The sequence below is a fragment of the Orycteropus afer genome, unplaced genomic scaffold (genome assembly GCF_000298275.1).
Source record: "Orycteropus afer afer isolate SDZICR_OR568_19922 unplaced genomic scaffold, OryAfe1.0 scaffold00394, whole genome shotgun sequence".
Taxonomy (NCBI): Eukaryota; Metazoa; Chordata; class Mammalia; order Tubulidentata; family Orycteropodidae; genus Orycteropus; species Orycteropus afer.
In genome coordinates, this window is record NW_006921981.1 from 2,105,835 (window position 1) to 2,120,037 (window position 14,203).

General features: G+C 36.7%; 1 protein-coding gene across 1 annotated transcript in view; it reads left to right on the forward strand.

The window, feature by feature from the left end:
• Window positions 1-11,939, forward strand: part of DSG1 (desmoglein 1) — a 39,783-nt gene extending 27,844 nt beyond the window's left edge. Inside the window, exons 11-15 of the mRNA XM_007953448.1 lie at window positions 1,438-1,734; window positions 5,925-6,058; window positions 6,392-6,464; window positions 8,782-8,990; window positions 10,887-11,939. Coding sequence (XP_007951639.1) covers window positions 1,438-1,734; window positions 5,925-6,058; window positions 6,392-6,464; window positions 8,782-8,990; window positions 10,887-11,939 — 1,766 coding nt within the window. The remainder of the gene's footprint in view (window positions 1-1,437; window positions 1,735-5,924; window positions 6,059-6,391; window positions 6,465-8,781; window positions 8,991-10,886) is intronic.
• Window positions 11,940-14,203: the final 2,264 nt, after the last annotated feature.

Consider the following 14,203-nt stretch of genomic DNA (forward strand, 5'->3'; position numbering starts at 1 on the left):
TATGAGAGAGCTCTGGTGGCATAGTGCCTAAGGCATTTGACTGCTAACCAGAAGGCCGACAATTCAAACCCACCAGCCACTCCTCGGAAGGAAGATAGGGCAATCTACTTCCATAGAGATACATATATATATGTATGTGAATATATATATGTATATTCCAACATAAGATGTGGAACATTTTCATCACTTCAAAGAGCTCCCTTGTACCACTTTGCAATTAAAAAAAAAAAAAAGTCAAATAGCACAGCCCCACCCTAGCCTCAGGCACCCAAACCAAAAAAAAAAAAACACCCTACGGCCATCAAGTCAATTCTGACTCATAGTGACCCCTATTGGGTTTCCAAGGCAGTATATCTTTACTAACAGAAATAGATGGTCCCATCTTCTTTCCACAGAGCAGCTGGTGAGTTTGAACCACCAACCTTCTGGTTAGTAGTCAAATGCCTTAGGCACTGCACCAGCAGAAGTCCTCCTAAATTTAAATGTATTTTGATGTACTACCCAATCCCATTGCCATAAAGTAGATTCTGACTCTTAGCCACCCTATTGAACAGAGCAGAACGGCCCCATAGACTGCCACATTTTTCTCCTGAGGAGCAGCTGGTCACTTTAAACCATTGACCTTTCGGTTAGCAGCTGAATGCTTCAACCGCTGCACCACAAAAGCATCTTTACCTTTTGTATAAAATGTACTTAAAATCACTCTACTTTTGAAATACTGGTTGTTGGTTGGTTGGTTAGATAAAACAAGGATAAACTGCGATGCAATCAGGTTGTAAAATGTAACAAAAGTACCTCCTTCTGTGCTTAGTCCATAGAAACATTAACATATGGGAACTTTGAAGGACAAGGTAGAAAGCAAATTTGGAATATCTGCTTGTAAAATTAAAGTGCTTCACTTTCTTATTGCAATAAGGGTTTTGTTGTTGTTTTCCCACTAAAAGAGCCAATTCACTCTGGTATGAGTTATTCAAACTGATGGTTTTAAGTTTGAGCATGTATGTTATTTCATTACTAGGAGATTTTACAGAAATGATTGGCCATCCTAAGGAAAATCTGTTGGTTTTGTCAGTCCCATAAAAAGAAAGAAACAAGCACTGAAGATGGAAGAGAGTAAAACAGCAATCAAAAATGTATAGAGAAGAGGGCAAGTTACCCAGTGTCTGAAAATGTCTCTATCTCATAACACAATGCTGGCCAATACAGTGTGACATTTACTGTATGTGATTCTCAACACTAGAGATGGTTTTTCAGGGGCCCCGATATTCACAGAACTTTGATTTAAAAAAATGAATTACAAGCAGGTGATGATTTGGGAAGATAGTGAATTGATAGGAATAAAGACATTGAAATAAATATTGATGCAAAAGGAAGATAGCTCTGTGTTGTCCATCTAAATGTATAAAACATTTTTTTCCATTTTGAACTTTGTTACAGATGCTTCTCAAAGAACTTGTACTGGTACAATTGTTATTGCACTTGATGGTTCTGGCTGGGAAAGGAATGGTAATGGTGGTGGTCCTGCCACCGATTCCAATCCAATTACTGATGTTGATACCAGTACTGTACCAGGAAGTAATGAGCCTGTTGTGGGCATCACAACTGAAACAAATACACATGAAGAAAAGGACAAACCAGTCTCCCATGACCTACCAAGGCAAAATCCTGAAGATAATGTACATTTTGGTCCTGCTGGCATTGGACTACTCATCATGGGATTCTTGGTCCTAGGATGTAAGTACTTTAACAGTACTGTTTATATGTGCAAAAAAATAAAAATAAAATGTTGGGGAACAGATATGTTTTCAGATCCTTTGGTAATGTGCATTTTACACATTCTTCTTTGATACAATTATGAACAAATTCCTGTGCTTGACACTAGGTTTGTGAAAAAGTCAAACTTCTTGACCCCTTATAGTCCAGTGAAGGCCCTTGTTTCCAGTCGGTTTCAATAGAGTAAGAAAGTGCTATATTAGAGGCTGACTCAAGTGCTGTTTGAGAGAAATGTCAAATCAGAGACAGTAAGACCAGTCAGGAAAAGGCTACTAGAGAAAGTAAATTATGACTTGGATTTTAACAGATGAATGTGAGTTTATCCTGATGGGCAAAAGAAGGAGAACACATACAAGGAGAAAAAAGAAATGCAAAAACACAGAAGAGCAAGAAAGCAAAGTATTGAAATAAGAGACTTTAATGTGGAAGGAACAGAGGATGTACATGGCAGTATAGTGAAAGATGAGATTAGAAAGATAGGTGAGCCCTAGATCATGAAAGGGTTTTATGCTATGCTGTGATTGTACAGCTTAATAGAACAACAACAACAAAAAAAAAAAACTCACTGTCATCGAGTTGATTCCGATTCACAGTGACCCCTCCTTGGGAGGGGTAGTAGACTGCCCAGTCTTCCTTCCAAGAAGTGGCTGGTGGGTTTGAACCTCCAGCCTTCTGGTTAGCAGTCAAATGCCTTAGGCACTATACCACCAGGAGAGTCAAGTCAACTTGAGGTTAATCTTCAACTTCTAACCTCAATTGTCCGAGTCTTCCAAAAGGTTGTTTAACCTTACTAAACCTCAGTTTTGTCATCTATGAAATAATAAGTCTGACTTCACAACATTGCTTTGATGATGAAAAAGAAATACCACACATAGACTCATTTAGCGCAGTTTATGCTCAATAGACTAGACCTAAATGGGCTCAAATATAGTGACAATTATGAGGCTGGTGCAGGTCCAGGCCATGTTTCCTTCGGTGGTACACAGGGTCACTATGAGTCAGAGTAGGCTCAACGGCACACAACAACAACAATAGACTAGACCTAAGGCTGCCTGGATAGTACAAATGCTCAACTACTAACCCCAGGGTTGGCAGTTCAAACCCACCCAGTGGTGCTAAAAAAGAAAGCCTGGAGATCTGCTTTCATAGATTTTACCAAGAGACTCCTACGCACCAGTTTTACTCTGTAACACTTGGGTTTTATGAGTCAGAACTGACTTGGTGGCAACAGGTTTGAGGGTTTTATTGACTAGAGAATCTAGTCAAGGATATAACTGTGGGGCTTCAAGTCCAACAAATTCTCCAAGTAGTCTTTAATGTTGCCTTGGATGATGGCAGAAACTGAGGTGGAGATGGATACTGTGAGAAAGACACCACAGTCTCTGAGGAATGAGGAACGGAGTCTTAAAAGTAAGTACAAAGATTAAAATCTCACATTATAATAAATCAATGTTAAAAAAAACTAAGTTGCTTCAAGTCGACTCCAATTCATGGACACCCCATTTTCAAGATTTTTTAAATTATAAAATCTTAGTATCAGAACATACTGAACAGACAATTTAATTGAAATCCATATACAAAGATGGGTAAAGCCAGAGCACTTGCATATGAAATTTTTTTCTAACTTAATTTCTTTTATTATATGAATATGCATGAAATTTATATTTTCACTAAATTTCTTAATAAACTAGATTTTCTCTGACTTTAAATAAGGTTTTCCCCTTTTTAATCTTTTTAATGAAAAAAACAAAATAAATAAATAATCCACCAAGATTTTGGATATGCTTAAAGTTGAGGCTTTTGTCCATATTTTAAAATATATTTCAATAAACAGAAAATTTTCAGACCCAGTAATACAAATTCATTCTCATTGGCTCATAATAAGTTGAAATAATGAACACAAAAGATCTATGACAGAGGGAACAAAGTTAAAAAAAAAAAAAAAATTCTTATCTAAATGAACCAAGGCAAGAAAAATGCAAAAATAATGTTATCTCATTTTCAAAATGCAACATAAAATACATATGAGGAGAGGTAATTGTCTGATTTCCTTTTGTTTGTCCTATTGATTATCAGCCATCACTTGAATGTTTTTTAACACTCTATAAAAGTAACTTAATTACGATTATCTCTACTACGGATAATAACACAAGACTTTCATTTTGAGTTTATTTTTTATATTGATGACTGATTACTTTTGTATAGTATAATTAATACAAGACTCTCTCTCTCTCTCTCTCTCTCTATATATATATATATATATATATATTTGACTCCCTCTCTCTCTCTATATATGTATACACACACACACACACACACATACAGTCAAATTAGAGTTAAATGTATCTAGATTTAAGGCTTTCTTTCACCAGATTTTCAAGGAGGCAAAGCACATAGAATTCTTTCCTCCTCCCTTCCTTCTTTTTCCCCTCTCCCTTTCTTCCTGATTTCTAATCTTACTATCTTCCTTCCCCCATTACATCACTTCCTTTTTTCCCTTCCTTCCTTCCTCATTTCTTTTATTTACACATCTTTCCTTCATCCATCCATACGTTCAAAACCATTTTCCAACATCATATTATATAAAAGGCTCTGTGTTAGAAACTGGTAGTACATTGGTAAATAATACATATCAAAGAATAAACCAACTGATTGGCAGCAATAAGATTTTGTTGAAAGAACATGCAGTCTATAGGCATACCTCATTTCATTGTGCTTTGCCTTACTGCCCTTCACAGAAATTGTGTTTTTTACAAATTGAAGGTTTGTGGCAACCCCGTGTTAAACAAGTCTCTTGGCACCATTTTTCCAACAACATGTGTTCCCTGTGCCTCTGTGTTATATTTTGGTAATTATTGCAATATTTTGAACTTTTTCATAATGCTATTACATGATTCATAAACTACAGTATAGTGTAAACATGACTTTTATATGCACTGGGAACCCAAAAAACGTCAGGTAACTCACTTTATTTAGGTATTTTCTATCTCCAGGATATACCTGTACTTTGTTTTGGGCTCATTAAAATAAGAAACAAAACTAATAGTAAAGTTTTACATCACATATGAATCAATATATGAAATAGGAAATTTTAAGTAGAGAAGCTTATACAGAGTGTTGCCCTCTTTAAAAGAAAAAAAGAAAAAAACCTATGTATTTATGTACATAGAGAGAAAGAGAAAATAAAGACACTAAAAATTTGCACAAAACAATAAAGAACTGTTAAGCTGTGTAATGTTCCCTATTTGTGCAAAGAGATGATATCCATTTGGAGAAACATAGTAGCCTCATAGAGAATAATTGCTTATACTATGAATAAGAGTATACCATTGAAATGAAGAAAGATAAACATGCATAAAGGTGGAACATAAATTAAAGCAAAGAGGTGAGAAAACAAACATCCAAATAAATTGCTTGGCCTCTCCAGCTTTCCTTTCTCTCTCCTTTAATAAGTTCCTGGTTGATGACAGGGAAAAAGACTTATCTGTTTATATAGTATAATACTATTTGTAATTTGAATACTGTCTGCTGTTGTTAAAGGTGTGCCATCATGTCGATTTTTGTCTCATAGACAGAGTAGAACTGCCCCCAGAGGATTTTCTTAATTGCCAGGTCTTCCTCCTCCCGCAAAGCTGCTGGGTGAATCAAACTGCCAGTCTTGGGGTTGGCAGCTGAGAGCTTAACTGTTGTGCCACCAAGGGTCCTATTTGAATACACCACATTAAAATTGATTACAGACTAGTATACTGAAGCTCACATTTTTTGTGTGTGTGTCTGACCATTATTAAATTTGTCTTCTGCAACTTTCATAATTTTAGAGTTATTTTAACCTAAAAAAACCTAAACCCGTTGTCATCAAGTTGATTCCAACAAAGCAATCCTATAATAGCACAGAGTAGAACTGCCCCATAGGATTTTCAGGGTTGTAAATCTTTACAGGAACAGACTGCGTCATCTTTCTCCTGCAGTGTGGCTGGTGGGTTTGAAATCACTGACTTTCTGGTTAGCAGCCAAATGCTTTAACCATTCTACCACCAGAGCTATGCAGCTACCTTAGGATTCAAATTGAACCATAATTTAAAAAAAAAAAAATTGGTTATTATGTTAATATGGCCCACTTCTAACTTTGGTATTCCAATCCTTCCACTCAGTGGTTCCATTTTTGTTGATCTGCTGTGATTGTGGAGGTGCCCCTGGTGTTGGAGCCGGTTTTGAGCCTGTTCCAGAATGTTCAGATGGAGCAATGCATTCGTGGGCAGTAGAAGGACCGCAGCCTGAACTCAGAGTAAGTGCTGATTTGTAAGAAATGTCCTTTGATAGTCACCCAAACTCAGACTTACACACACGAACCAAGCTGTTAGCACTCAGTTCACCATCTACGCTGCTCATTCTTCTGGAATAGCTGATGAGGAATATGAAGAAGAATCAAAAGTGCATCAACATTAGACAGAAGTAACCAGGGATGACTTCCTAAATGAGGTTCAAGTTTTCAGTGGATTGCAAAACCTTCCTAAATAATATTCTTGTAGAAATTTGTGATAATTTGAGAATAAACTAACTGCATGACTATAGAAATAAAAGAATTGTTACAAATGGTAATATATTTCCTATCTTTCAGGACATGACCACAGTCTGTGTGCCACAGATACTACCTGATAATGCAAATATAATTGAATGTGTTGACAATACAGGTAAGAAAGAATTTTTTCCCTCATTTTAACAACTCAAAGGACTAACAAAATTTCTCTGTTGACTCTCTTTACATACTTTATTTTTTTCAGTGATGTTGCTTTTTTTGAAATAACTAATTATCAAATTAAATAATAAGGAAAAACTACCATCATTATTATTTTAAATGACCTGATTCAGACTTCTATAACCAGAAGAGAAACACTGAAGTGTACCCATAAACGAGTTTTGGTCAAGGCTTTTTGTCTAATAGAACAAATGTCATTTATTTAAAAATAATAATAATAATAATAATAATTGGAATTAAAGTACACCCCAATTAAAATAAGCTTTTGCTTATTTACTGAGGTTTGAATTTGCTTTCTTGTTTCACTTACTAATTCAAAATCACTCTAAATTTAGCTGCTTAATGTGACAAAATAACTACATTCATTCTCTGCATCAGTTTACATGTAGATCTAAAAAAGATTTCTGAAGTTTCTTAAATTACAAGCAGATGAATGCTGTCAAAAAGCTTCTCAGTTGAAGCTTCATGAATGTAGTGGAGTTTCTTCTTACACATGGATAAGGCAGATGGATAATATCTGCCTCAAAAAGAAGTCAAGACCAGTTAATGGGCATTACCCAGGGAACAATTAGAATTTCACAGTAAGTGGATAGCTATGAGTCTATTTCCACCCATAGCAACCCCTCCTTGGGTTTCCCAGGCAGTATCTCTACAGAAGTAGATTACCCAATCTTCCTTCCAAGGAGTAGCTGGTAGATGTGAACCTCTAGCCTTCTGGTTAGCAGTCAAATACCTTAGGCACTACACCACCAGAGCTCCTAATAAAAGAACAATTAAAATAAGTTCTCAGACCTTGGAAAAGTGTTGTACCAACTTAACCTTATTCAGTGTAAATAGATGTTAATTAATTCTTTTGCTTTTCTCTCATTCTTTTTCAAACTAGTAATCATTATTTTTCTAATGGTTGAATCCTTTAAAATGTAGCATACATAGAAATGTTTAAATTTGTAGAATTGAACTCATTCAAAGGATTGCGCAGACTTCTCTTTAAACATATTCTTCCTCTTGTATATATTTTTGTTAATGACACCAGCATGCTCTCACCTCAAAAGCAGAACTCATCATTGACTCTTCTATCTCCCTATTCATTGATCCCCCAGTCAGTTCTCAAGACTTGTCAAATGATCACATCCACCACCATTTACTTATGCATTTTCTCTCATTCAGTGCATAACCTTTGCTGAATATCTGTACCATACAAAGCAATACGAAGGGCAGCAGGGAGTAAAAAAATAAAACCAAACCAGTTACTGTTGACTTGATTCCAATTCATGGTAGCCCCATATGTTTCAAACTAGAACTGCACTCTTTAAGGTTTTCAATGCTGTGGTCAAGCCTTTCTCCCAAGGTAGACTCAAACCACCAATCTTTCAGTTAGTAGCCAAGTGCTTCACAATTTGCACCATCCAGGGACTCCAAGAGGTTTCACAGAAGTTTGAAAAACACACTGTTCCTAAACCCAATGTCCTTAAAATATTGTCAACACTCTCCCTGTCCATGTCACTTCCATAGGTTGGGTCATCATTTTATCTCACATACTCTGAACAGTGTAACCATCTTCTACTCGCCCCCCATACCCAAGTGAAAAATCCAAGATTCTCCATGGAAACCTTTTCCCTCACCATAACCATGGCCTCTTCTTTGAATACCACTGGTGATCATGCCTTCTTTGGCTTCCTAGTAATTCTAATAATCCATTGAGATATTATAATAATTTTTATTTTAACTTTTAGAATCTGAGTATTTCCGCCTAGTTTCCAATACTTTGAAATCAAACTCTCTAAGGAATAAATTTTTTGTCACTTTTGTGTAGTTTTTCACTCTGAGAACAGCATATAATAACCTCCCCATAAAAATTTTCCAAATTAATAACCTGATTAATAGTAGCATTCTGAACTCAATATCACATTTATATCTCCTTTCTTTGTACATCATCTTCACTTTATTTTCTTGTTCTCAAATGTGTACTTAATTGAAGAAACCATACATTAAAAGCTCTGGTAGCATAGTGCCTAAGGCACTTGACTGCTAACTAGAAGGTGGTGGTTCAAACCCACCAGCCACTCCTCGGAAGGAAGGTTGGGCAATCTACTTCCGTAGTGATACTGCCTTGGAAACCCAAGGAGGGGTTGCTATGAATCAGGCCGACTCGATGGCATGTAACAACAATAACAACATACATTAAAATAAGTTACTAATTTTTGTTTACAGTCTACTAGAGCAAGTAAATTTAATTTGATCAATACTTGTAGGAGTTTATACAAATGAGTACTGTGGCAGAGAAATGCAAGATCTAGGAGGAGGAGAAAGAACATCAGGATTTGAAGTAACAAATGGAGTTAAAACATCTGGAGCACCTGAGATATGCCAAGAATATTCTGGAACATTAAGAAGAAATTCTATGAGGGAATGTAGAGAAGGAGGTCTGAATATGAATTTCATGGAAAGCTATTTCTGTCAGGTAAGGTCTCTAGCCATATCCCTTCCTCTTTATCCTCACGCCTACTTCAGGTTCCCACTGTTTCTCAGTGGGACTTTGGTAGGAGTCTCCTACCAAGGTACCAGGCTCTATCTAGTCCTCACCCCTGACAATCCATATGCCTGCTGAATCTCCAAAACTGATCTGAGCACTCTACTCTCTCACTTAAAAAAACTACCAATGGCTCCCAGCTCCACTGTGTCCATGACATGAAGTCTAAGCCCCTAAAGTGGCAGTTAAAGTTACAAATTGACTCCTTCCATCTGCATCTCCAGCTATTCCTCACTGCCAACTCCCTTTGCCAAGTACATTTGCCTTATGCATGCTTGTGTATTCATCTTCATGCCTTTGCTTAGGAGCTGACCCCCTGGGGTGCTTTTATCCCATCATCTCTCTCACAATTTCCTATTCAGCTTTCAAGACCAAGTTCAAAATCACTAGTCTTGAAAGTTTTTACTGTTAAGTCTCTCATCTAAAAGAGGACTAATTTTTCTTTATCCATATTTCTCTAGTACTTTGCTCAAATATCATATAGAACATATCACATTGCTGGCATCTGCTAGTTTATACCACTATTACTACCTCATTCATATGCTTCTAGATTTATAGTGCAGTACTGAGATCAGTTCCAGGCACATCAGCCCAAAGTCATTGCTGTTGAGTCAAATTCTGACTCATCGTGACCCTACAGGATAGAGTTCAACAGCCCCACAAAAATTCCAAGGCTGTAAACCTTTATATGGAAACAAACTACCACATCTTTCTCCCGTGAAGTGGCTGGTGGGTTTGAACCCACCAATCTTTTGGTTAGCAGCCAAGTGATTATCACTGTATCACCGGATAAGCCCTGCTCCTTTCCAGCCACATGGTAAACATTAAATAAGAACAGTTTGATTAATCAATTAGCATTAAATAAATTCAGTAGTCATTGTACATACACTTCCAGAGTATTCCAAGAACCACCTGCAGGTGATGGAAAGAATGTGAACCTGGAGAAGAATCAGTAGTTGAATTAGCTTTGCCATCCCCAGGTACAGACACGATTGTCCATGCTTACATACACCATGTGATCCTCAAGTCTTCTGGAAGCTCCTATCTCTGATGCTAACTGGAAATACATTTCTGACCTTCTATATTCTGACACAAAATACCTTCATTTTCCACCTAATGTTTTACAGACTGGTTGATATTTTGCAAAAAAAAAAAAAAAAAGCAATGAACAGGGTTATATATTGGTCAGATAACAAAAATATTGTAACCAGAGGCTCACAGGAACCTCACCTTATATATGCCTTAAGACTGATGGTTCAGTAGTGACTAGTTCAGTGTTCATGGCAATTTTATACAACATAACTACTGTGAATAATGAAAATCAACTGTATTTGTTTATGGATTATCTGTCTTATCCTAGAATGTAGGCTGTATTAAGAAGGGAAAAATGGTTTTATTCATTACTGCCTAGCCACGCTAAAATAAGTTTGCATAGGACTATCATATCCATTCCTGCAAAAGAAAAAAAACCTAACCTCAAACAATCCCAAATCAATCTTTTATACAGGAAAAAAAACACAAAATTTTTTGTACTTGGACTAGAAAAATAATTCATGTGATTTCTTTATATTTTTGTGTCCAAAGTGTACTATCCAAATAATTTAAAAAAAAAAAAAGTATCCTCAAACTTATAGTTAAAAATAATTTCCAACAAATTATTTCTAGTAATTGTTTAGTAATTTTTTAAATCATGTCTAGTAGATCACAGAATTTAATTTTAAATATTCTTTTCTGGTAATGCTCTGTAAGGAAAATAATGGTAAAGAGTGTTCTATCATTGTTAAATATTTATTCATAACATATTGTCTCTCTTCTCTACAAATTTAGAAAGCATATGCTTATGCAGATGAAGACGAAGGTCGCCCATCCAATGACTGTTTGCTCATATATGATATTGAAGGGGTAGGTTCCCCTGCTGGCTCCGTGGGTTGTTGTAGCTTCATTGGAGAAGACTTAGATGACAGCTTCTTGGATACATTGGGCCCTAAATTTAAGAAACTGGCAGATATCACTCTGGGAAAAGATGTTGAACCCTATCCAGACCTTGATCCTTCATGGCCACCTGAGAGTACTGAACCCATTTGCCCTCAGCAGGGAATAGAGCCCATTATTGGTGGACACCCACCAATCTCACCACATTTTGGTACTACCACAGTGATTTCTGAGAGCACCTATCCCTCGGGACCTGGGGTGCAGCATCCCATGCCTATTCCTGATCCTCTGGGCTATGGCAATGCCACCGTGAAGGAGTCTTACACCACCTCTGGCACTCTGAAGCCCTCTGTCCATGTCCATGATAATCGACATGCCTCAAATGTGGTGGTGACAGAGAGAGTGGTCGGCCCAATTTCTGGGGCTGATTTTCATGGAATATTAGATATGCCTGATCTGAGAGATGGGTCAAATGTTATCGTAACAGAAAGGGTAATAGCACCAAGTTCAAGTCTACCTGTCTCTTTGACCATCCCTGATCCTAGAGAGGCTTCAAATGTGGTAGTGACCGAAAGAGTAATCAGACCAACTTCCAGCATGATGGGCACTCTGGGGATGCACCCTGAGTTATCAAATGCTCACAATGTGATTGTGACAGAGAGGGTCGTTTCTGGTTCTGGCACAGCTGGGATAAGCGGAGGCAGTAGTGGCCTGGTTGGCCTTAGTGCTGGAGGTGGGGGCCTGAGTGGAGCTGGAGTGAGTGGAGGTGGCATGGGGTTAAGCATGGGTGGAGGTGGGGGCCTCAGTAGTAGCATGGGTGGGACTGCCACCATTGGCCATGTGAGGAGCTCCTCTGACCATCACTTTAGCCAAACCCTTGGATCTGCCTCGCCTAGCACAACTCGAAGTAGGATCACAAAGTACAGCACAGTGCAATACACCAAGTAGTTAGGACCTCAGCATACTTTTGGATAGTTATTGTGATTTGTATTCAATTCTCACCACACAAAAAACTAACAATGTTACTTGTGATGCACACTAAGTTCTAAGATAATTGTGAAGAAAGTGAGAAACCAGACTGAGAAGAATAAATGGAAATATTGCTGTGGGGGAGAGGTCTCCTTAGCATTTGTAAATTTATTTTCTTATGTTAATACTAAAGAAATGAGCATGAGGTAAAATGTGAGGCAGGGTATTCTCTGTGCCTGTGTAGCCTGTTGGGTCTTCTTTGCATCTATACGACCTGTATGTAGTGTATCCCCAGCATGAGGAATAAATAAAACACAGTCATGTCAAACACCAGCCTTAAAATTGCCATTGGCATAATTCTCCTTGCTATGTTTTGATTTGCCATATAGCTTGGACAGCATTAAAAAGAACTAAACACACAAGATGTGCTCATGCATGTGGGAAGAATTCGAAGTGCATGCCAGGTACCCCGTCAATTTCATAGACCTCATAAATAAAAAAATCCAACCCCAAATTCAACCAGAGTTACCATAAAAAAAAAAAAAAAAAAAATCTGACTTCATAGTCAAATGCACGATCTACCAAACATTCCTTCTTTAGTAACTGCATTTTTGATATTTGGTGCCATTGAGTCAATTTCATAGTGACCCCATGTGACGCAGTAGGACTGCTTTGTAGGATTTCCTAGGCTGAAAACTTTATGGGAGCAGATCTCTGCGTCTTTTCTCCCACACAAGGGCTCCTTATAATTGTGATAAATAAAATAAATTTCACACTAGGAAAGGTTTCCTGGGAGAGAAATTCATACAAGAGTGGCAATAGGTGAGATTCATTTGAGGTAAACTGGCAATATCTGAGCCCCTTCTTGAGATGGGGCTTCAGCTCAATCTCCTTATGAAGTCAAGAACTTTTCTGATTCTCGTTTGCATTTAATGGTGAATGTAATGTTGCTGAATACTGCATACTGGTGAGGTTGCAGGATATCACACTCATTTTTTCCTTTACCATGGTGGCTCTGATCTAACCTGTCAAGTGCACTTCTCAGATAGAAGCAAGTAACACTAGATATGGTATATTACCTTCCTAGTAAGCAGATGGGAACTGCACTGTATTTTCAGATTGTGGTTTTATTGTTTTTCATTTGAATTCAGTTCTATATTGCTTATCTCCTAAGTTAAAATGATTTATTTAAATGGACCTATTAATACAAGCTTGCAGTATGGATAAGCTTTGAGTAATTTTTTTTAGAAGCTCTAAAAAACCTTTTTAGAATATGCAGAAAATGTTTAATGGGGACAGTTAGAAAAGAATTGTTTGGTAAAGTAATACCATTCTAATTATTATTTTTAATTGCACTTCAGTACTATTTTTTTAAAACAACCCTCTGCTGCCATTTTAAAGAGGTCAACCAGGAACTTTTAACAGAGTTGATGATATTGTGTTGATAAGAATGAAATAATACTAGACAAACCCATTTTTTTAGTCTATTCCACCCCTTAACTGAATTTTTTCACTAGCATATTCCTGATTTAATCTGTCCATAGCACTTAGTTTATATGCAGTCCAATTTACAGTTTCTAAATTATGATATATTTTTCTATCTTCAAAGGTTAGTAATGTCCTATTTATGATGTATCATCTTTGTGTGTTTATAATATAGTATTACCTGGTTAACATCTCTGAAAAGAATCGGGACAGTTTTAGAGAAAGATAAATTTACTACTACATAGTAGAAAAACGTTCCCTCTTTTTAAAATTCAATGTTAATATGATCTGGTTTCACTAAAGTGAAAATGAATGTGGCAAAATAAAACTAGAAATAAAGAAACTCTGGCCCTGGATTTGCGAATAACATACAACTTTTTATGGATTTTTTCCCCCATTACTCACATTTCCCAGGATGTTATGAGATCTAAGAATAGTTATTTAATTTCAAACATTTGTCAAAGGAGGTGGAGGTGTGTGAGTTATTTTACTTATAGCTAGTTTGCTCTCTGTAATAACAGATGAGGTCAGTATTCTAAAAGCCACAATATCCATCTTATTTTAACTCTGTAGGATATGTAAAATTTTGATAGTTTGTAAAATGAAAAATTGCAGAGGTGTAAATAAAGTCATTCAAAGGGAATCTTCTCTCTCTTTTTTTTAATGTCTTTCTTTCTTTCTGGGATTTCATTAATGATGGGTAATGTTTCTAGAAATAAAGTCAAAATGTATTTATTGAAATGTTCTTGAGTGTGCCT